This window comes from Quercus lobata, chromosome 3 (assembly GCF_001633185.2).
Source record: "Quercus lobata isolate SW786 chromosome 3, ValleyOak3.0 Primary Assembly, whole genome shotgun sequence".
NCBI lineage: Eukaryota > Viridiplantae > Streptophyta > Magnoliopsida > Fagales > Fagaceae > Quercus > Quercus lobata.
The window spans coordinates 52441410-52465983 of NC_044906.1; the positions used below are offsets into that span (position 1 = coordinate 52441410).

Below are 24574 nucleotides of genomic sequence, written 5' to 3' on the forward strand. Positions count from 1 at the left end.
GCACCTAGTATCCATGCCAAGCACATAAATACATGGGCATGAAGGAGGCATTGCCTTGGGTTGAGAAAGGTGTTTTGAGCAGCAACAAGTTATGGTGTCCGTTTGAGTCGGCTAAATTGGTGGCCTTGTGATTGTGTGTTGGATCCTTGGTCTTGGCCCAGAAGGTTGCACACTATTTGTGTTGTGGGGAACATGTGCAGTGGTGAGTCTTGGCAGCCTTGCGTGGGCTTAGCCATAGGCAGGCTGATGAGTAGTGTGGGGGCTACCAGGTATGTTTGCGTTGTGGTAGATTGGAACATATGTTAAACTGGTAGCATAGCGTGGTGGGACGATTACCAAGCAATTTTATGTATAAACAACCTTGTTGGTATGCTGGCAGTGTAAAAAAGCTCTAAGAGTCTAAGACAGCAAATATTTGTGTCCCAAAGACAGTTCCCAGATTGGTACAAAAAGTCCAGTGGATAGTTGACAAGAATAATTGCATGATCCTTAAAAGCTGTTGGGAGAGAGAGAGAGCAAGTTGATGTAGAATATGTTTTCGTACACCAGGGGCTGTCAATAGCATGGCTTAGAGATATAGTGCTATGAGGAAAATTGCATTTTGTATGTAGCTGCTTTTAATTTGGGCATATCCCAAAAGAGCATTTGTGTAAGGGACCGTAGTGAACCTTGTACTTTGTGGACCTTGTGGTATAGTAATAAATGTTAAAGTGTGTTCTCATGTAATGGTGTCTGTTGTGCGCTCTTGATTCTCACAAACTATTAGTTATTTCTTTTGTGTGAGTATTAGAGAATAAGTAAAACTATTTAATGTCGTCAAAAGGCAGAAATTTTGCTGTCAAAATTTGCGCCATCTCCCGTGCCCATTTCCTTACATGATAGTAATTGCGGGTCAGGCTTAAGTTCAGTGTCCAATAATATTGGACCTGTTAAGATGATGACATGTGTTCACTTTTAGACACGTGTCACTATTTGACCAAGTCTAGTGCATTAGATGCACTGGACCTAAACCAAGTCCAGTAATTGCTTCTCGTAAGCACGCCTCGTTTAGGTAGTCTTATAATTTCCAGTTTCCACACATCAAAATCATTTAGGTAATTGAAAAAAAAAAAAAAATCATCTCAATTCTCTGACCTCTGTGCTCTCAATTTAGCAGCATCATAATATTTGAGTGGTTGTGTGATTTAGGTGTTTAAGTATATCAGCTTGTCAATATGGAGGAAGCAACTTGCATCTATGAAGCCTTACAATTAATATATTGATGCAAATCGTCCGATTATTTGGATGGGAGTCGAGTGAAATCTAGTTACCATTGAAGATTTTCAAATTCCCGATCCATGAGAAGAGACACATGTTGTTTTGCTTGGCTACTGCCTGGTGAGAAAACTGAAGAAAGCTTTAGGTTTTTGAATCCCACTTATCTTCGGCTCAGAATAAGAAACTTAACCCCACCTACGCTAAAAAATCGTACGAGGCCCGGATAGGAGTAAGTTTCTGTGATTTTCTCGCTTTCTCCAAGCCTCAAATAGACTAATATCTAATTCCATTACTATAATCCAAATCCTCTAATGCATTTTCCTTACCAGAGTCAGCCTCAGCAGCGAAATAAAACAACAGGCAATATATGATCGTTCCATTCTCATAGATTTCTCCGCAGACAATTTGCACCAAAACAAACAAATAGTTTCATTTTCACTTTCAACTAAACAGAGATCATAGCCCCCATATCCAGCTGACCGATTGGCATTCTGAAATCTGTTTCCTGAAACCAAGTTATTTGTCTAGTTTGTACACGGAGAGGGGAAATGTGATTAATCATACAACCCAAGATATCATCTGCTTAATCATCTGCTTAATCATCTGCTTAACTAAAAAAACAACGCAAATTTGGCTATAAAACAGTTTGCAGCAAGAGCTTTCAGCCAACCATGCATAAGACCAGTACTAAAATGAAAATTCCCATCCCTGACATGCCGATTCTTCCAGCAACTGAGAAAAGTCAAATCAAGCGGTAGAAGTCAGGCAAGGGTGAAATGCAGTGCCACACCCAATCTGCTGCTACTGCTGCTGCTGCTTTCCCCCACTTTGTACCACACACCCACGAACCTTCAGCCATTCCCTGTTTGATATATTACAGAGAAAAGCCAAATCACGCAATAGCAGTCAGGCATGGGTGAAATGCAGTGCCACATGCAATCCACTGCCGCTTCCTCCCACGTGGCACCACACATCCAGGAACCTTCAGCCATTCCCTGTTTGATACATCATAAGTAACCAATCGATTCATTTGTCTCGATCTCAAGGACAGCATGAGCAAGCCTCTGTTACCCAAGCAAGTCATCCTAACGTGCTTTCCATAAAACTCCAAGCACCATATGTTTGGCATTCTGTCAACCTCCTTCCACAAGAGTGTCATCTTCTGCAGCTCCCATATGCAAACACATGTGGCTGCATTCTTTGTCAGTAACCCCACAAGCATGATCCGGCCTCCACACTCTGCAAGTGTGTGGTCAGTCAGATGTAGCGGGGCAGGAATTATATACTGCTTCCAAACCCCATTAACCATATCATAGGACACAATTCCTTCAGGATCTGAACGCATGAAGTTAAGCGTGCCATCAATGGAAACAGCCTGTGACCGAAAGTTCAGGGATAGTGGCAGCTTAATACTCGAGGGCATATGTCCTGGACGGGTCCAGGAGTTCTTCAACGAGTCATAAACTTCAAACTCCCCATCACACCCCACCCACAGGATCTTGTAGCCCCCGCAGGCTGAATTCACATTCAGTGTCATCCCCACTGCAACACGAGACCAAACCTTGACGGACCTAGCAGGCAACTCTTTAAATGATTGAGTCAGAGGGTTGCATACATAAAAGTTCCTGTGACCAATATCAAGAAAACACACTAGACCCCCTGCTGAAGCCACTGGCAAGACAATCATTTTGTTGGGCAGAGAAGAAATGGTGGGGTGGTGCCATTTCTTCGAGGAGGGGTCATATATAGCTCCAGAATTTACGTTTTCATGGGTAATGGTATAAAACCAGGGATTTCCTTGTGGGACTTGGGCACAATGTTGAGAAAAACTATGAGAGTCCAGCAAGGAATTCCATTTCCGGCAAACTGAGCGAAAGCGGAAAAAGGTAGCAATGGGAAGTCTTGCAATAACAGCTTCAAAAAGGTCTTCTGGAAAATCTTTCCAAATTTGTTGTTCCATAATCTCAGCTGTATTGGTAGTCCCAGATAATTTGCCCCGGGTCCTCTCCTTCCTAGGCTTCTTAGCATGTGGAGGCTTGCAAGGTTCCAACATCTTGAAATTTCCAGATTTTCCAGCCGCCACTATAAGACTGTAGAAATCATCTGTAGAACCATCATCGACATTGAGGACGCACCAACTGTGTAAAAAGGAAATCTGTTATCAATATATTTTCAACTTGAGGTACTCTGCTGCTAACATTCCAAAGGTATGTGACCAAAAAACCACATAGAAAATTTTTAAGGAAAACATAGGCACATGAAGGCCAATGAAATGTTTAATCAGAACACTGGAAAATGGATAACATATTAAAGACCAATCACTTTAAACATGTTGAGATACATCAAAGCCTGTGCTATTTGTTCAGGCAATATTTGCAAGAACTTCCAGGGAAATGCATGTCAAATCTAAAACTCAAAAGTTGAACATGAATGTATTAAATGTCTTCATAATCTGAAGGAAAAGGAAAGGTAAGGAAAACATAAGGGTAGATATAACGAATTAAAATTTTTGAAGGAGACTGAATTTAAACACCAAATTCAACTTAAAGTCATTATTATCAAGCTATTTTTCTTCACTTGTCCTTATCTACATGAATACCAATACTCAAGTAGAAAGAGAACAAGGCCATGAATGGACCATGTACTCACTACAATAACTGTCATTTATATGAAAAGTAAAATAAAGCACTAGCATTTAGTAGCTCATGAAAATCACTACATTGATTGCAACATGTAATTTAATCCAAGATTGGAAAAAAATTAGGTTGAAGGGAGAAGACATATATTGACACACTTCAAAAAAAGATCACCATGAAAAATGAAAGGGAACGTCACCTACAGCACCTATGCGAAGCCAAATGAAAATGGTGTCAAGACACGCAAAACAGTGGAAACAACCTAGCAACCCCCCATCCCCCCCTCCCTCCCACCCACAAAAAAAGGAGCTTTTAAGTAACTATATAAATATAATTGGGTAAACATTCACAACTGATTCATCAACAAGTAAAAAAAACTTATGTCACAAATCACTTTAATAACATTGCTTGTTACTAGGAATATGTTCGTGAATCAAATTGTGAAACGCATATGACATCTTGAGCCTTTTACATGCAAGTATCCTGCATTCACCAAATGAGGGAGGGAAGGATGTTTATTTTTATTGGGTGGAAAGAAAGAGAAGGGAGATAGAGGGATTCTGTTTTCCTCCAGGCTGACCAGAGTAAAGGGAAAGAATGAAAGGAAGAAAAAGTATTTTTCAAATTTTCATTGAAGTGGGACCTCCAATGCATTCTCCTTTCTCTCCCATTCCTTCAAACCAACCAACCCATCTCTCCCTTCCCATTCCTTTCTCTCCTATGTTTCCTACAGGCAAATGTTAGCGTTACTGACAACGGATTGAAGCATATTAAGGTAGGAGATCAAATGGTGTTAAATATTTGAATTAATTTTAGTAGGTAATGTAGTTAGTTTACCAGTTGCTTTAACCTTATTATCGATTCTATTAGAAGTCCATGTCAGAAGTCTAAATGATGCTTTTGATGGACTTCACATCCGCAATACAGAGCAACCCTTGTGGCAATAAGATCTTGCTATAAGCACCTGATGAGCTTTGACTCAAACAACATTTTCTTCTTCCATAAGAATGGGATGGGGGTGGGTTGTGGTTCAAGTACCATTGGGGAATTATGTAATTTACCAATAAAACTAGAATCTTAAATTTTAGTTGAGTTCATACCATAATTTCACCTAGATATCATGGCTTTCAACACTTTTCATCAGACCCCTGGCCTAAATTCAACTACGGCTCCAAAGATACCATTCTGACCGAGCCAACATCATCCAAGCCATTTTATCATACATCAATGCCCAGCGCAAAAAAATTATCAGACTGATATCTAGTGCAATCTGGCTCAGTATTTGTCTATGGTAGCAAAACTCATCATAATTTTATTTTCAATTATTTAATTAGAAAGGAGCCTAGAGATCAGACTTTGGTGCAATGGCAAGTGCCCTCCACCCAAGTAATGTTGCGAGTTCAAGTCCAAGAATCAACCTCTCTCTAAAATTGGGAGTAGAGTTATCTACCAACCATCTACCCCAAAGCCTGTATAAGCAAGAGCCTGTACATAGAGTATGACTACTTTTTTTCTTTTTAATTAGAAGGGAGCCTCAAAATGTATTTAAGCCAATTTAATCACATATTTCATGACCCATGTAACATGCTGCATGCAGTGGTAGGTTATTAGTAAGGTCTGCATAGAAATAATTTCAAATCATAATCACAACCATAGGAGGCAATGAGGATTCATCAAGTTACACATAATTGTCGTACATAACTTGTCTAGATGTCTTATACCACTGTTAGTAGAGATAGTCCCTAAATGTTTAATATTAATATATATTATATATGGGTTAAGATTCAGTTACACCCGGTGTAACTTTTTGTTAATAGTACACGTCACAATAGCTTTTTATTACATTAATATTTTGAAAAAACTACCTTTGGATTACATTTTATTTTAACACTCATCAAAATTTCATGTCAATTGAATGTTATTTACTATCTAATCCATAAGCTAATGTTTGTGTATATTTTTATAGTACAAAGAATTTGTACTTTAAACATTTTACAGATGAGATATTGATCTCTGATGAGCTTAATATTTTGTAATCATGGAATGTACAAAGGCTAAGAGACAATGTAATCCAACGGTGGGTTTGTCAAAAAACCCATGTTATAGAAAGTTATTTTAGTAGTGTAACATTGACAAAAGTTACAAACGACTTGAACCCAACCCATCATATATCATATATAGATCATTTTTTTTTTTTTCTACATATCATGTCTCATCCACATCTCCAATGTGTAAACAAAGCACAGAACAGTTAAGAGTATGTTCCTAAATGCTTATGAGCAATTAGCTCCATAGGTGCTAGCCTCCATGTTGGAGGACCATCACCAGCCTCAACTCTAAATATCTCGGCTGCAAGGGGTGAATTTTGAAAAGAACAGGCAGAAAGCAGACAAACTCAGGCTTAAACTTTGATGTTGATATATAACCCACTCATCTCTCATGTACAGAAAAATCTAAAGGAAGCAGACAAAACAGGTCTCTTATACTGTAGCCTTAAACTTTGATTTTAATATAAACTACATCTACTTCTAAAACTGCAACAACTTAACACATCTAAGAAGTTAAAACCAAAGATCTGGTATTAGGGATACTAGTCAACAGCATCAACTTATTACACAAAAACCCAAAATTAAATTCCAACCATATTGTTGGTGGAACACATCAGAGTTTATTATTTTCTCCTTCAATATGCAAAATTTATCACACAGTATATATAATGCAAAAACATGAATCAGTTCAATAAAATCCTAGAAACAGAAACTCTCAACAGTTTACTGAAAATTGACTACCAATTTCGCTATGAGGACATGTGCAGGTGTTTGAGCATGCATATCAACGCTAAGTAAACAGTGAAGCAAAGGACGAAGTTTATGTGGACCATGTAACTCATGGATGATGGTTGTTTCTACATGTCTGCATCATTCATTCCAAAGTTCTCAATGAGTACTCAGACTGAAGTCCAGTCCAATAGCTGACTGTTGCATGACTGTTTTCCAAGACACAATACTGGCATAACCAACACCTTAAATTTTCTACATTCTTTTCCCAATACAACTAGTACAAGAAAGAGCCCTTGTATATGCGTGTGCTCAATGTACTCGAAGAAGGGATGGAGTTGATTGATAAATTTATTTAGTGTTTTGAGCATTAAGGCATGTTGGCCATTGAGTGTTGTTTTCCCCTTTTCTGCTCTCTTTTCTTCCTCTCCTTTTTATGGTACCATTTATGGGTACTAATCATACGTCCCATAAACACCATAAAATTCTATCTTTTTCTTCTTCCTTACAACCTCAAATCAAACCCTTTCTTTTACTTATCAAAACCTTGAAAACCCATGTATTCTTTTTGCTAGGTAATAGTGGGGGGGAGACAGGAGGTGGGGTTTAAACCCCAAACACCGAGCATCATAGAGGATAACACTAGGCTATCACTCACCCTACACACATATTTTCTTCTACCAAATAGCCATCAAATAACTCACCAACCCATATTTTAATTCCAAACACAAGCCACATAACCCTTTCTAAAGTCTAACCCTAGATCCACAAATTTTCCTAGCCCTAAACCTACCACAAGAAAATCCTCCAATTTATCCTATGTCAAACCCTCTCCCTTTCCTTTCCCTTCTCTCTTATGTTTCCTACTAGCAGCTGATTACAATAGCTTGGAGCATATTAAGGAGAAAATATAGTGGTGCTAAAATATTTGAATTAATATTAGTGGTAAAGTAGTTAGTTACCAGTTGCTTTAATCTCATTATTGATTCTATAGAAGTCCCTATCAGAAGTCTACACAAGGTTTCTAATGGACTTCACATCCACAATACAGATCAACCATTATGGAAGTAAGATCTTGCTAGAATCTACCAGTGAGCTTTGGCTCAAATGACACTTAATTCTTCCATAAGAATGGGATGGGGAATGAGGTTGTGATTCAGGTCCCATTGGGTGAGCATGAAGTTTACCAATAAACAAATCGTGCTAGAATCTTAAATCTTAGTTGAGCTCAGACCATAGTTTCACCTAATATCATTGTTTTCCACACTCTTCATCAAACCCTTGGCTCAACTTCAACTAAGGCCCCTAAGATAACATTCTGACCAAGCCAACATCTCCCAGGACATTTTATCAAACAGCAGCAATTGCAAAGCCAAAGAAAATTTTCAAATTATGGTATCTAGTGAGATCTAGCACAATATTAGACTACGGTAGCAGAAATATCATAATTTTATTTTCAATAGTCAAATTAGGAAGGAGCCTAGAGGTCGGACCTTAGTGTGATGGCAAGTGCCCTCCACCCAAGTGATGTTGCAAGTTGAAGGCCAAATGGCCAATAATCAACCTCTCTAAAATTGGGGGTAAATTTACCTATCAACCTTCTCCCCTAAACCCCGTAAGCAAGAGCATTGTAGATTGGGTACGACTACTTTTTGTTTTCTTTTTAATTAGAAGGGAGCCTCAAAATATATCTTAAACAAATTTAATCATATACTTTATGACCAATGTAACATGTTGCAGGCAGTGGTAGGCTATTTGTAAGGTCTGCATAGAAACAATTTCAAATCATAATCACAGCCCAGGATGTTAGTTATAAGAACCACTTCCACGCAACTTGTGCAAGTTTAATAATTATCATGCTGCACATTATAAATTAAAGAAAAAATATTAATAGACAATTGTAACTCATTATTGGATTAATATTTTGAAAATACTGCCGTTAGATCACAAGTTCTCTTTGTTCTTAACATGCACATCAAATTTCATTTTAATTGGTATCCGATCCATAAACTAATGTTTTGTGTATAGTTTTGCAGTACCAAAAAAAAAAGAAATTTAAGCATTTTATAGATGAGATAGTTATTGATCTCTAATCATCTAGATATTTGGCAATCATGGAGTGCATAAAGATACAATGTAATGCAAAAACACGTTCTATATAGAAAGTTCTTGAATGGGGTAACATTGAAAAAAGTTTTACCAAGTGCTTGAACCCAACCCAATACATATTATATATAGATAAACATTTAAAAACAAAGAAGCCTGCAATATCATGTTTCATCTCTGCTGATCTGCATCTCCACGATGTATACAAAGCATAGAACAGTTAAGAGGATGTTCCTAAATGTTTATGAGCAACTAACTCTAAAGGACCTAGTCTCTGTATTGGAGAACCATCACTAGTGAATAGCCTCAACTCTATATGTCCTAGATGCAAGGGGTGAATTTGCAAAGAACAGACAGGAAGCAGGCAAAGTCAGACTAAAATTCTGATGTTGATAAATGACCCACTCTCAAGTACTGCAAACAGGTCTCTTGTTGCAAAGTTTCTAAAGGAAGCAGACAAACTCAGACTTAAACTTTGATGTTGAATTTTGCAAAGAACAGAAAGGAAGCAGACAAAACAGGTCTCTTGTACTCAAGCATTAAACTTTGATATTGATATAAACTAAACCCACTTCAAAAACTACAATGAATCTAGGAAGTAAAAACTAAAAGATCAGGTATTGGGATACATCATACATGTCAACAACATCAACTTACTATACATATGACAACCCATTATCAAAATTCCAACCATATTGTTGGTGGAACACATCAGAGTTTGTCACTTTATCCTTCAATAAGCAAATTTTACCAAACAATATAGTCACGATGCAAAAGTATGAATCAGTTCATTAAAATCCTAGAAACAGAAACTGTTGGATAGTTTACTGAATATTGACTACAATTTTGGCTTTGAGGACATGTACAGGGTCTGATCATGCATACTATTGCTCTATGTAAATAGTGAAGCAAAAGACAAAGTTCATTTAGACCAAGTAACTAATGGATTATAGTTATTTCTACATTACAGCATCATTCATACCAAAGTTCTCAGATTGAAGTACAGTCCAATAGCTCCATAGTGCATGACTGTTTTCCAAGTCACAATATCGGCATAACCAACACTTTAAAAGCTTTTACATTCTTCTCCTTTCTTGTTAATTGTTTTAACTTTGTTAGGAGAGGGAAGGGATGACTAATAGGAAAAGGGTATGTACGAAAAGAAGAAAAACATGCTCCAGCTTAAGCATCAAACAACCGAAACTGAATACTGTATATTTCTCATTGCCATTACCTAATGTACAGAATATCATAAACCAGTCTACTCAACCTATCTAAACCAATTTAAGCTAGCCTCTGACATCTTAGCTTAACTTCCTCTTTCCAGAGGTGATTCTTTGCATGATTTCCACATATTTATGTTGCATTTCATGTTCTCTTAATGGATAATTACTTACTTATCAAACAAAGAAAAGAAGGGTCAAAAAAGTTATGAAGATGTATTCAAAACTCTACAAAGTCTAGCATAACATTGCTTAGATGTAAGAGCTGCATTTAACCCACCTCTTTTCCCAGCAAGGGGATTTTTTTTTTTTTTTTTAATATTAAATGTCACTATAATGAATTTCTTAAAAAAATAAGAATAATCTGTATAATTGGATAAGTATAACTGTACAGATATATGGGAAATACAGAACAAATTATAACTCAATTTTTTTGTTCCTATGAAAAATTGACCCAAATTTTTCCCAAAAAAAAAAAAGTCACATTACAAAAAAGAAAAAGAAAAGAAAACCTAACTTACCTAACTAAACATGAAAATTAAAACAGTAGCACTTTGATTAACAAAGAAAACGAAAATAAAACACAGAAATCAGAGAACCCAGAATACCTAAGCAGAAGCTGCTTAACACCTAAAGCAGAATGAGAAAAACAGGAAAATGAAACCATAAACGATTTCTGTGCAGAGTACAGACCAATCAAAAAGCTCACAAAGATCTAGAGAGATAGAAAAAGAACCTGTGGTGTTGTTGTTGTTGTTGGTGTTGGTGTTGGCGTTGATGGTGAGAGTGAAATTGAGAGAGAAGAGGAGGAGGAGGAGGAGGAGGAGGAGGCAGAGGTTGAAGAAGATGAAGTGGATGAGGAAGAGGAGAAAGTGAAGGAGAAGGAAGAACAAGTGAAGAAGGATGAGAGCCGTAGAGTTCCAAGAGCTCCTGAAGCTGACCGATGAGCTGCCTCAGCATGGCCAGCCCTTCCATGCCCCAAACCTCAAACCACCCCACCCCGATGATTCTCTCACCTCCTTCTTCTTCTTCTTCTTCACTGTTATAAATTATAAGAAAAGGCAAACTCTCTTTCTCTCTCTCTCGGTCTCGGACTTCACCCACTCTCTTTTTGCCACGTCAGAACAAACCCCAGTCGATAAGTGTTTTTTTTTTGTGAGTGATAGTAGTAAGTAACTTTGTAGTTATACTCGTCCGCACGCAACATTCTCTCCTTTGCCTTCGCTTTGCTTTGGTTCTAACTTCTACTAAATATTTACTCCATTTTCTCTCCCCTTGTAATTAGTTTTACGCAACTGCCCTTCGTTTTATTGCGGGTCGGCTGTTTTTGGTTTTCGATTTGTATCCGTTACCCGGTTTCCGTCGAATACTAAAGAGGAAGAAAATTGACTGCATTCCCAATCGTTGTTAGCAAATCAATGTATTACTTTAAATTCCTTTAATTTCCTATGCATTTAAACGAAACAACTCTTCTTCAAATGAAAGCCTAAACAACGTAAGGCACCCATTACTTATGAAGAGATTAAGATTTGAGGGGAAATTTTATATTAACCATAATATATAACAAAAAATATATGCTAGATTTTTTTTTTTTTTTTTTTTTTTTGAGAAAGTATATATGCTAGATTTTGATGGCATGTTTCAACACTCTTTTAATGTACAATAATTTTTCAGTGTTTTTTTTTTTTTTTCAAACTCAATGGAAAGTTAAATTTTATGGAGTACTGTGTTTTTAACTCTGTTGATTTATAAGTCCGTTTCTTTTAATTTAAAAAAATTAATTTATTTTCACAGTCAGTTTATACATGCTTTAAAATTTATTTTTCATTTTCCTTATATGCATTGTTTATTGAAAATCTATTTAGATCTTAAATAACTTGAAAGTGAATTGATTGACCAAAAAGTCTCGTAACTCAATAGTATTTTTGTTTTCTTTTAGATTAAGAACTAGGATTCAAATATTCTTCTCTATTGTTGTAAGTATCCCAAAAAAGAAAAGGTTTGATTGAATATTTTATGATTTATTTCAATGAATAACACAAACAAGTATTTTAACACAAATATAACACAAGTATTTCAACACCAAATCTAAAAGCAATAAAAGACACAAAGATTTGGTAACAAATGAAGTCGTGAACTATTTTGAGGAATCTAACCCGGTAGAGAATCCATAAAACTATAAAATAAATAATTGCAACAACTTACTTATGAAGCCTTTGCATATCTATTTTCTCTATTGCAACATCAACAACAAACTCACTTGCATTCTCATTGTATTGGCCTGAAAGTCTTTGAAACTCTTTTACATAAACTTCCTCCAGGAACAAATATTGTCTGTTGTCAATATTCGTTGTCAACAAACTAACTCTTTAGTTTCAAGGAATCAACGATTTAATATTAAGGAAGTAATGGTTAATTTTATATATATTTTTAAACAAAAATAATTAAGTCAAGTCCTCAAGTCGTTAAAGTTGGTTTACCATTTGTTGTAATTTCGCTTGAATAAATATCTAGTGAGAATTTTGGGAACCATCTATCTGAATCTAGTTCGAGAAGAAATGATTTATCTTGAGTGAGCATCATCATGTTCTTCAAAATCTTCACCAACCAACTGTTCTAAAATAGCTCAAATACATAAATCTCAACCAATTTTTACTAATTTTGTCACATGAAACTAACCAACATGACAAAACACATTGTAAAGTAGTTGACAAGGTCCAGCTGAAAATGGGCAATCGGGTTAAGTAGTGGCTACTTTGGCTATAATAGTAAAATTGACAATTCATCACGTTGTCGTCTTTGATACCCCATGTAAAGCGGAATATATACTCAAAAATTCTGCAATTCCGTTCCACGTGTGTGAACGGAAGCTTTATTATGGTCAAGAAGACTCGTAGCCTTTTTGAACGACCTATGCTTTTGAAAATCAACGGCTGAGGTTACATCTCTCCAGGCACTTTCTTTCTCATCCTTCTTCCACGCACACGGCAATTGTCTCACCACCTTTTTTTTTTCCATTTTATCATGATTTTGTTAGAATTACGGAAGTACCTACTCATGCCTTTTTTGAGTTTTTCTACTCATTTCTCATTATTGCCCTCCAACTAGTACCTGTCTAAATCTTTCCTCTATTTCTCTTTTTAGGTTTTTTTTTTTTGTGTTTTTTACTTTTTGAAAAATTTATAAATCAAGTAATTTGATCAAAATATTGGTTAATATCTTCATCAAAAACTGATCGACGTCTTAACCTGATAATAAGAGCAATTATCATAAAGTGGACGTCACAAGTTAAAATCTTATCTATAAAAAAAATATTATTCCAGTGCGATGTACTATTTAATTAAAAAATATATGTAAATTGAAAAAAAATATTTGTACAATATCATTAAAATTAATTAATAAAATAGATATTAAAAATAAAAGAACAAAAATTATTTTAAATAATTTTATGAATACATATCATATAAACTCAAGTTTTTATAAAATTCAAATATTACAATAGATTATAAACTAATTTAAAATAAATAATAGAAATTCTAACAACTTTTGGCATTAGAGTTTTAATCATAGTAGTAATCTTTCAAATTCTTTTGAAATATTGGCAATTTATTTTCACATTATGCGATGACGATATATAAAACATAGCTTTTATTATATAATATATGATATAAAATTAAACTTTTATATTATTAATATTTTTGTGGCAATAGCTAAATGATTGAAAGTGTACCAAAAGTCTCATACTTTTACCTTGAATATTTTGTTGCGTTTATTAAATTTAGTCACGATTAGCTAATAGTGACTCATTGAAAGTGCGAATTGAAAAGGTTTAAAAAATTTAATGTCTTAATTTTTTTTTTAATTTAGGATTTATTTTAAACCATCACAAATTATAAGAGAATTACATAATTTACCAAAGTCTTAAATGAAGTTTAGCCACTTGGTGTAAGGAGACTGAGTATAGTCACTTGTTACAGGCGCTACTTTCAAAACTCAACTTTTATAGTATATACGATTTGATTGGGGGAAAACTTGAAGAATGGAAAAAGGTTGAAAGGAAAAGTGAAGTTTTTGTTTGTTTGATGTGTTGAAAATGAGGGATGATGGAGCGAGGTTGGGTAGAGATTTTCTACATGGGCCCACAAAAAATCATTCCCCTGAGGAAAACTTGAAAAGAAAATCATCATTCCATTAAATTTACTAGGATAAAATATTATTTGGGTTCTTAAATTTTACTAAAAATTTGATTTTTATCTCTAAATTTTAAGAGGTTTAGTTTTCGTCCTTAAATTATTAAAAAGTTAATATTTCATTTTTAAACTATTAAAAATATTTTATTTATGTCCTTAAACTTTATTAAAAGTTTATTTTTTATCTCTAAATTATTGAAAAAGTTTTTTTGTCATCCTTATTTTTGTCTCTATATCATTCAAAAAACTATTTACAAAGTTTAGAAAAAAAAAAAAAAAAAAACTTTTTAAAGTTTAGGGATGAAAGATAAACTTTTAATAAAATTTAGGGACCAAAATAGTATTTTACCCAATTTACTATTTTTCCCCTTCAATTACTATTTCTTTTCTTCTTCTTTTTTGGTTATTTTTTTTAAATATTTGTTTTGACATCTATAACAAGACAAAATGTTATTTTAACATATTTTTTTATATACACACATAAAGGGCATGATCGAGAGAATTGTTTCTTGTGGTATGCTTAATTTTATATGATCAAAATGTATTTATTAAAAAAAATATAAAAAACAGATAATTCATTTAATCATAATTTTTTAAAATATAAAATAGATAGGTTATAAAAGACATAAAATAAAATAGTAGGGAGTTTCTTACCATCTCTATTAATTTATTTTTTAGATCTCTACGAGGCCCAGCAATGATGATAGGAAGCCAAGGTGTCATTTTCATACTTAGTGAAAAAAATTAAAAATAATGAAGGAAATACATTAACACCACCAACAATATTTGAGTAATGGAAACACTCTTATCTGCCTATTCTTCACGGCCAAAACAACATACTGTTCCTCTCAAAAAAAAAAAAAATTTAAAAATAAACAACAACAACAGCAACATACATGTTTCTCCTCGCATTTGTTAGAAAGTAGAAACACTATCAAGTACTATCAAGAAAATTCTTGAGTGGGACTGAGTGATTCAACCGTGCAATTCTTGAGTGGGTTGTATATTATATTCATCCATGGATTGATTACTCCCTTCACTGACAACAATCATGAATACAACACTTTCAAAAATATTTTACTATAAGTTTTTTTCCTAAAAAACTATTTATTTGCTTTTTATGTTTTGTTCCGTATGAATCTATTCGTACACTCAGAGATAAAGCATGTGATTGAACTGAAATTTTCTCTAGAACCTTTCACCGGAATCACTACCTAATTAACGGTTACAACCAAACTGTCATACACCCATTACATACAAACTCCAATCCGAAAGTCATGCGGCGAGTGATGTGACAACTACCGTTTTCAGTGAAGGCAGAGACATGAATCATAATGTTGCTTCAACGTAGCACTTGGACATTGTTTTCCTTTAATGTTAGGTTAAACATTATACAAGAAAAAGAAAAAAAAAATTATTAACTTGGTTTTTCATGGTTTTGATTCCTTTCTATTGTTTGGATGGGTTTGGTAGATAAGATAAGAGTGTGATGAATTAGCTTCTAGAAAATGGTAATCAACAAAGCAAGCTTAAGTTTAATGGTTGGTCCTACCATACCATTTGGCTATGAATGCATTATGCTCAAAATTTAAGCTTATATTGGTATTTGGTATAGGGGTTAAAGGAACCTAATTAAACTCATTAATTCCCCAGTTGTAGGCTCATTGGTTAGCCATGAATTTCTATTAAATGATCTTTGGCTATTTTGGAATTGAGTCAAGATGGTAGGAAAGTAATTTTGAGGGAGAGAGGTGGACAACTTGGTAAAGATAATAGTCATGATGATACAGAGAAGCTAAAGTTGAGGTAATTGGGGAAGGTTTTTGATTATAATGATTAGGTTTGTCAAAACCAAGGGTATGGGATGCGGTGAGTAATCATTTCTTCTGCCTAGGGAAGAGAGGTTTTGGTCCTTGTTGGTGGGTATAATGTATGATAGGTCATGATGATCATCATCATGGATTCCCTTCTTTTACGTGTGCATTTGTTTACTCGTACGATCACTTTTTTGAATCTGAGAGGGTTCTGGATTTGATTTCGGCATTGCTTATATACTAATGGGCCTAACATTAAACACAAACAGTTACAAAAGGGCCCAATTATAGTCATCAGGCTTTTATAGAATGTAATCCAAGACTCAAGACCCCAGGTGACCAAGAAAAAAGGTCCCAAGAATCAAGATATTTTGCAAGCCCATTGCTCTTTTTTTGTTTAGGGAAGATAGGTTTTGCTTTTCAAATGAAGCAGATGATCTTGATGTAGTAAGGGAACAAGATAGTGCTTAATCACCTGGCAAGTCCTGATTTTTAGTGAAATGGGCTGGTTTTTGAGTTTCCTATATGCCAAACTAGTATGTTGTCTTCTAATGAGGTGGGCTTAAACAAGTTAAGTTCTTAAGAGGCTATTTGGTTCAAGTAAAAAAGGGGTGTATTTTATTTTTTGTTTTAGTTTTTCATAGGACCCATAATTAAAAAACTAGTTTGGCTATTTAAGTTTTTCATCTTTCACTTTCAATATTCAAAAAAGTGGGTTTGAATATAGAAAATGAAAGCTACTTTTGGCCAAATTAAAAATGGGTACAGTGGCATTTTCATAAAAAAAATCAACTTCGTGGGTCCTACCAACGGTGAATTGTTCATCTGTGTGTGTGTGTGTTACCTTCAATGAATGTCAAATAACTAGAAGTTGAACATCTCTCGTTCAAAGACAATTTTTGTGTATATACGAGCTTTTATTGGGTAGCCCATCTATGAGAGAGCGAAAAGGAAATAATATGCGCAATGCTCTATACTCCACGAGATAGAAAAATATAGGTTGTGAGCCTTATTTGTGATGTATAAAAATATAGGACACGAGCCTAAGTCCTGAAGTAAGAAAAATATGGGTCATGAACCCACTTCATTAATTAGAGAAATTATGGGCCATTTGCCCAATATGTTGGTTGTGAGAAATTATGGGCCATTTGCTCCATATGTTGGTTGTGACAGCTTCTTTTTTCTTTTTCTTTTTCCAAAAAAAAGGGTCGAGGGAGAGAGGCCATGGCCCTTGTTTTGTTTCAATGTTCGTTTTGGTTTTTTTTTAATAGACAGATAGTGTCCCTCCCCCTAATTTATTAATAGAAAATTTAATTTATGTATAAATTCTATTAATGGTTCTCCTTTTTTTTTTTTGATATGTGTAACAACAATTAGTAAAAAATTGGGGATTTGAACCATGGTTTTTCAGATAAAGAAGATTAGACAACATCATTGAGTTAAAAGGCTTTTAATGATTTTCTTTATTTTTAAATAAAAAAATGTACGAAGACTCGTTTTAAAGTATTACTTTCCTATCTCATTCTTTTTTGGTTTTAATATTCAATTTTTTGCTATACATAACTAATTACTTTATGAGCATTAAAATGTATGTTCATAAACATATAAAACTAAATCTACATAGTAAAATTTATGCAAATATATATATATATATATATATATTGAGTAAAAATTCTTTTTTTTTTTCCAAAAACAAATTCTTTTCATTTAGGTTTATCATTATTATATTTCTCTTATATAACATTATATATATTAAGGCATATAAATTGACATTTAATATTTAATTTATATGAAACTAATTGATTTGCATACATTATATGTATGGATTTTAAAATTATGATTTTTTTAATAAAGTACCTTTTAAAATTATTATTATACTCTAATGCGTAATCTTTAATTTATTTACATAAAAATATTAATTTAAATTATTTGAAGAATATTAATTGTCATATAATTTACAGAATAATTATACATTACTCAATGGAAGAAAATATTTATCTTGAATTATAATGAGAAAATTATATGTGTGTGTGTGGATTTAAAAATTTAGTAATATATTTAGCTTCGTTAAAAATTTAAAAAAAAAAAAAAAAAAAAAAAAAAGTTCCCTCAGTTGGTATAGTATGAACCCATTCCATACCCTTTTTTTTTTCCTTTCTTTACAAATTTATGCCTAAGTTAACGAGTGGGATTGTGCCACTTGGCCTGAGAGTAAAAACAAGGACATGAAATGTTTAGGTGAAGTACCTCAACATCTTTTTCTTGGATAAATTTTTAAGTTCTAGAATATATATAGAAATAAAAAAGATTTTAAAGTTCACATGCAAAAGATGTAGGACACTGTACTTTCAAGCTTCTTCGTTCTTTACTTCAAAATAGAGAATTGTGATTTGTTTCACTGTGAATTTGATCAATTATGAGTTGGTGCAAAGCTAGTTATAGAAAGAGTGTTGTTAGCCCGGAAGACTGTTACAGTGGCATGATTCAACAAAGCCTCACCAACCAAAGCTCATCTCAATTTCACTCTCACTTGTGCCCCTTAATAATCCCACGCACAAAACATGATCACAACTTCACACGTCCTTCTTCCTCCTTATAAAGCACATGTCAATCCTCCCTTGTTCATTCACATATACAATATGGGAACTTATTTGCATAATTTGGCACAAGATGAAGAGCATATTTTCCAAAGCCGATTTCCCGCTGTTCCGGTCCCTGATGATATCACATTACCAGAATTTGTGCTCCAAAATGCTGAATTGTACGCCACTAAGGTAGCATTTGTGGAGGCTGTGACTGGAAAAGAAGTTACTTATAATGATGTGGTTAGAGACACTAGGAGGTTTTCTAAGGCCTTGAGGTCTCTCGGTGTTAGGAGGGGGCATGTGATAATTGTTGTACTTCCAAATGTTGCGGAGTATGCCATTGTTGCTCTTGGAATCATGACTGCTGGGGGTGTGTTCTCAGGTGCAAACCCAGCTGCACATGCATCAGAAATTAAGAAGCAAGTGGAGGCTGCTGAGGCCAAGTTAATTGTCACAAATGGCTCAAATTATGAGAAGGTAGGTATGCTTTGTTTGAAATTTTATGAGATAGCCTAACTTTAAGCATATGTACTAGGAAAATGTTAAATTGCTACAAATTTTATTACAAAAGACTTACAAATTGATATTACAATAAATATAAGTAGTACTACTTTAACACATAATAAATAAAGGTTTTGGTTAACAAGAGACTTTAAAAGCATCGAGAAGGAATAAAAGTTAATAAACAAATGTCTTTTAAACTAAAAGTAACTCGACTCCTCATAAAAAGCCAATCGACTGTTTTATAAAATTCAATCTTATTAGACATATAAGGTCACTCGTTTTTCGGACCCATAAATAAATGTCTTAATTGCTCTTTGTAGGATTGGTGAGACAACTGTTTGTAAAGTTTATGTAGCAAAATTTGTACTGACACTATAATGCATCTAAGCTATATCATTTTGAAAATTACAGGTGAAAGGTTTAGGGCTACCAGTCATCATACTGGATGAAGAACACATTGAAGGTTCCATGAATTGGAACAAACTGCTTGAAGCAGCAGACAAAGCGGGAACTAGTTTTTTTAATGAGGACGTGCACCAGACTGATCTGTGTGCCCTTCCATTCTCATCAGGCACCACAGGGTTGTCAAAGGGTGTAATGCTGACTCACCGAAATCTGGTAGCTAACCTGTGCTCCACACTCTTTAGTGTAAAACCAGAAATGGTGGGTCAGGTCACTACAGTAGGCCTAATACCATTCTTTCATATTTATGGGATCACTGGAATTTGTTGTGCCACACTTAGGAACAAGGGAAAAGTGGTGGTGATGGGAAGGTTCGAACTTCGAACATTTCTGAATGCTTTGATAACACAAGAGGTCACATTTGCACCAATTGTGCCACCAATTATTTTGCAGCTGGTTAAGAATCCAGTAGTAGAGGAATTTGATCTCACCAAGCTCAAACTTCTAGCCATTATGTCTGCAGCAGCTCCACTGGCACCAGAGCTTCTTACAGCCTTTGAAAACAAGTTCCCTGGTGTCCAGGTCCAAGAGGTGAGCACAGCCTCCTTTTAATTTGCTTCTAAATGCTGTAACAAATGGTTCATGTTATGTATGTCTTTGATATGTGCCAAGAGACTTATAGCTTAACCGGCACTTCTTATTGTTTCCAACAGAAACATCCAGATTTAAGAGTTGAAGTCTTCCATCTCCAAATATTGATGTATGTCTTTGATATGTGTTTGTGCTAAATTGCTTCTTCACTAACAGGCATATGGACTAACTGAGCACAGCTGCATCACACTCACACTTGGGGACCCTGAAGACGGTTCTCGAATTGCAAAGAAAAATTCTGTGGGTTTCATCCTCCCAAATTTGGAAGTAAAATTTATTGATCCTGAAACTGGTCGATCCTTGCCCAAGAATACACCTGGTGAAATCTGTGTCAGAAGCCAATGTGTAATGCAAGGTAAAGAAGATACTAATTACAGGGGATAATATTGTTGTAATCACACGTCTAAATGTCCAGCTAAAATAAAATCAAACTTCAAAGTATTTTTTGTGTGCAAGATAAATAAGCAGAGTCTTCATCACTATGATGACTCACTTAGATGTTGTGGTTATTGCTCCATGTTATATACTTTCTCTCAGGTTATTATAACAATGAGGAGGAGACTGCTCGCACCATCGACAAGAAAGGATGGCTTCACACTGGTGACATTGGATTCATAGATGATCAAGACAACGTTTTTATTGTGGATCGCATTAAGGAGTTAATCAAGTACAAAGGTTTTCAAGTAAGTTCCTGAAATGACATGGTATGGGTCGATGTTATAACACTCAGACAAATGATACAAGAAAAGGAACAGTTCAAAGAAAAAGCCAAAAAGGAATAGTTATTCAGCCAATAATTTAAAAAATAAAAAAAAAAAGGGGGGGGGGGGGGTTTGAATAATTTCAAGACAGATTAATATTGCCCCGGAACTAAATTGAGAGCTCACAAATTGGATACATAAGGTTGGTTTGGGTAGTGCGGCTGCGTCCGCGTTTTGCAAGTTTTGGGCTTCTTCTTTCTTCTTTTTTCCTTTTTCTTTTTTCTTTTTTTTTTTTTTTTTAAGTCCAACACGTTATGCATTGTTCATTGGCCATGAATAATGATTTTAGGCCAATGAACAGTAATAAACAGTAAATTTTTTTTTTTTTTATTTTCAGTTTTTAACAAAATAAATTGTATCTAAACGCACACATAATATTCAGTTTTGCTCCTATTATTAAATATAAACCAAAATTTCAGAAATCACAGGGATAATCTGAAAAATACTAACCACCAATTTGTTTATTATTTAATTACAAATTGACATGACAATAAATGTATTAGCCTATTAGGTACTCTATTATCTTCCAAAAACCTTTTAAAATTTTTTTTATTATGATATATTGTGGGGCCCAACAATTTTTGGCCAGCTCCATTTATTCGTTGGGGCCCAAAGGCCCAAGCTGAGGAAGGTTACGGCCCAGGCGCAGTAATGCAAGTACAAAATAGCGTTGGGGTACAGCCGATGATAACTTAATCCTCGGCCAGTCTAAAGTCTCCTCGAAAGAAAGGGCAAAAATGGTATAGAAACGACTTGGGAAAAAATCTAAAATATCTGTGCCAATAAAAAAGGGTATGTTGGAAAGTGTAACGACCAGGGAAAGCTGCCCTTACTGCCATTCAATACTCTGCACTTGACAGAGCCATACTCTCCAGCTTTTTCAACCACCCCCAACCACTCCGGGTATGGACTGATGGGACAAGTATCAGTCTTGGAATGTCAATCCTACACGTGGACGAAGGATAAAAAAACACAGGCTAGTATAAAAGAAAATGAAAGTAATTCATAAAAGGGGCTGGGAAAAATAGCCAAAAACCAGAACCTCCCAGCCCGCCTCCAGGAGAAAGACTCCTAAGGCGAAAATGACTTAACCATGTATGAACACCACGAAAGACTCGCCGCCTGGTGACTAAGGCCTAGCCTTTCAAACCCACGCTCTACAAATGATATTGTTTGGGCCTTTTTACGTACAAACCCAACACTGTTGTGGTTTGATACGAATCATGTCTTTACATATATAATTATGGAAAAAATACTACTACCTTTTAACCACCATGAATCTATTTCTTTTGAGAAATTTAGTGATCTGATTTTATTTATTTTTAATTTCAAATATATGAATCAAAATAATTAACCATTAGCCAAGTTCGGCCAAATTCTTTGCCTTGTAGGTGGCTCCTGCTGAGATAGAGGCTATCCTTCTTACTCATCCCTCAATTGAAGATGCAGCCGTAGTTCCGTGAGCAACATCATCTTTATTGTTCCTTTTATTTCTATTTTATTTTCTAGTTGTTTTCTGCTTTTAGAATTTGGAGAATTGAATTCATAATGTTTCTCACACTTTATGGTGCTTTGGAACATTCAGACTGCCTGATGAGGAAGCTGGAGAGATCCCAGCTGCAAGCGTTGTGATGAGCCAAGGTGCAAAAGAGAGTGAAGAAGATATCAAGAACTACATTGCCTCAAATGTTGCACATTACAAGAAAGTGAGAGTGGTGCACTTTGTGGACACAATCCCAAAATCACCTTCTGGGAAAATAATGAGAAGGCTTATTAGAGAGAAGATGGTGGAGAAGATGCGGGCAAAGCTCCACAGCGAATCCAATGTTGAAAAATAAGCCGCTAAAACTTTGTGATTAAGAGATAAAATGTCTCCATCTATATAACTTTTATCATGCTATAACTTGTTTAGTGAATGATATTATCATGCGTTAGTGCTAGTTGACCTTTCAATAAAATTATCATCCCATATCTTAGTATCCGTTTGGATAGCACTGAAATACTGTGCGTCTACGTTTCCTAACAATAAGCATTTTTTTAGTAGGTCTCGTGCATTGTTCATGAGACTCGCAAGTACTTTTTTCAGTAAAAACAACTTTAAAATTAAGTCTCACGGCACTATTCATATATTTAAAAATTATTTTGCTACAGTGTTTTTAGTTTTCAACAATAAGCGGTATCCAAACAGACGGCATGTAAATGGGAGCATTGAAAAAAAAAAAGTATGGAATCCAAATTACACCATTTAAATTTATGCAAAATGTCATTTTAGTCCCCAAAACTGCCATTTTGGTGTTGAAAGTTGGTGGGCTCTATTGAATACTTTGTATATCCAAGTAGATTGTAATACTAAATTTGATCCCACCGTAGAAGTGGAAGAGTTATATGATCTCTTTAGAAGAAATAGAGTGAACGAAACAATAGAAAACAAGTAAGAAAATTAATGCATTGTCAGCGAAGTTGGCCTGAAACTCGCCTTAAATTGGTTCAACAGAGTTTGAGGTTGGTGAAGTTTGCCTAAAAGTGCTCTAAAATTGGGTCAACCAAGTTTTGAGTGAATTTCAAGTGAATATTTCTATCAACAAATAATCAGTGTGTTAAGTTTCAAACTCACCTCTCAATGTTTGAAGGCAAATTTTCTTCACCTTATGAACTTCCTTTAAAGAGTTTTAAAGAATCTCCCATTTCTCAAACATGTTTTTTTTTTATCCAAAACTTGATATATCAACACAACTGGTTTTTTTTTTTTTTTTTTTTTTGGGTTTTTTGAAAGGGTTCTTTTTTTTTTTTTTTTGGTTCTTCTTCACAATGTTTTTTCAAATCTTTTAACCAGAGACTAATCATTGTTCCTTTTGATTTAGAATTATAGATATTTCATCTTATGACTTCGCATAACATTTTTTTACTATCTACCATGCATCTTGAGATTAAAGTAACGCCTTCAATCAGATTCTCCAATCATCAAAATTTTCTTTGGTATGCTGGGGAATTTAAAATGACCATCCCATTGGCAAGTGCCATTCTCACCGTGAATTGATTGGTTATGATACTACTTTGTTAAAAGTTGTTGGGCTCACACTTCTCACATTCACAAAAGAAAATAAAATGGAGGGGAAAGAAAGTGAGAACTCTTTTACTTTGTCATTACTCTTTTTTCACTCCTACTAACAAATGGATATGAAGGCGTGGTTCTATATAGCCTCCTTGCACTCTCATAACTTCCATCAAATCTACTACATTAAAATACATAACTTCATATAACTTAACTAATATGTAATCTCAAAAAAGAAAAATAAATAAATAATATGTAAAATTTTGCACTTCATAAAGTACTCTCATGAATGACCTTATTTAACAAGGCTTAGTTCTCTAACATTTAGTCCTTATTCCTTAACATTTAACATTACTATCAAGTGGTCATTCCACCCATTACCATCTATAAATTGTCACTCTTTACATGTTTGATACGACGTCTTTTTCTTAATTAAGTAAACGGAAGTTTTATAGTAAAAAAATAAAAAATAAAAAAATAAGGACCAACTTGATAGAATATTGAACTTTAAGGACTAAAATGCCAAAAAAAATTATTCTCAAAAAAAAAAAAAAATTTAGGGATGAAAATGATAAATCACCCAAACTTAAATGGAGAGAGAGAGAGGGAGAGAGAG

The 24574-nt window shown here is 34.5% G+C and overlaps 2 protein-coding genes across 2 annotated transcripts; one reads left to right on the plus strand and one right to left on the minus strand.

Moving 5' to 3' along the window:
* Positions 1–1235: 1235 nt before the first annotated feature.
* Positions 1236–11182, minus strand: LOC115982168 (F-box only protein 6). The gene is made up of 2 exons (XM_031104696.1): positions 10736–11182; positions 1236–3395 (listed from the first exon to the last, which is right to left on the minus strand). The coding sequence occupies exons 1-2, from the start codon at positions 10972–10974 to the stop codon at positions 2150–2152; spliced, it is 1485 nt and encodes a 494-aa protein (XP_030960556.1). The 5' UTR covers positions 10975–11182; the 3' UTR covers positions 1236–2149.
* Positions 11183–18555: 7373 nt separating this feature from the next.
* Positions 18556–22906, plus strand: LOC115979124 (4-coumarate--CoA ligase-like 1). Its single transcript, XM_031101089.1, has 6 exons — positions 18556–19065; positions 19504–20085; positions 20302–20500; positions 20683–20828; positions 22298–22365; positions 22492–22906. Exons 1-6 carry the CDS (start codon positions 18565–18567, stop codon positions 22742–22744), a joined length of 1749 nt encoding a protein of 582 aa, XP_030956949.1. The 5' UTR covers positions 18556–18564; the 3' UTR covers positions 22745–22906.
* Positions 22907–24574: the final 1668 nt, after the last annotated feature.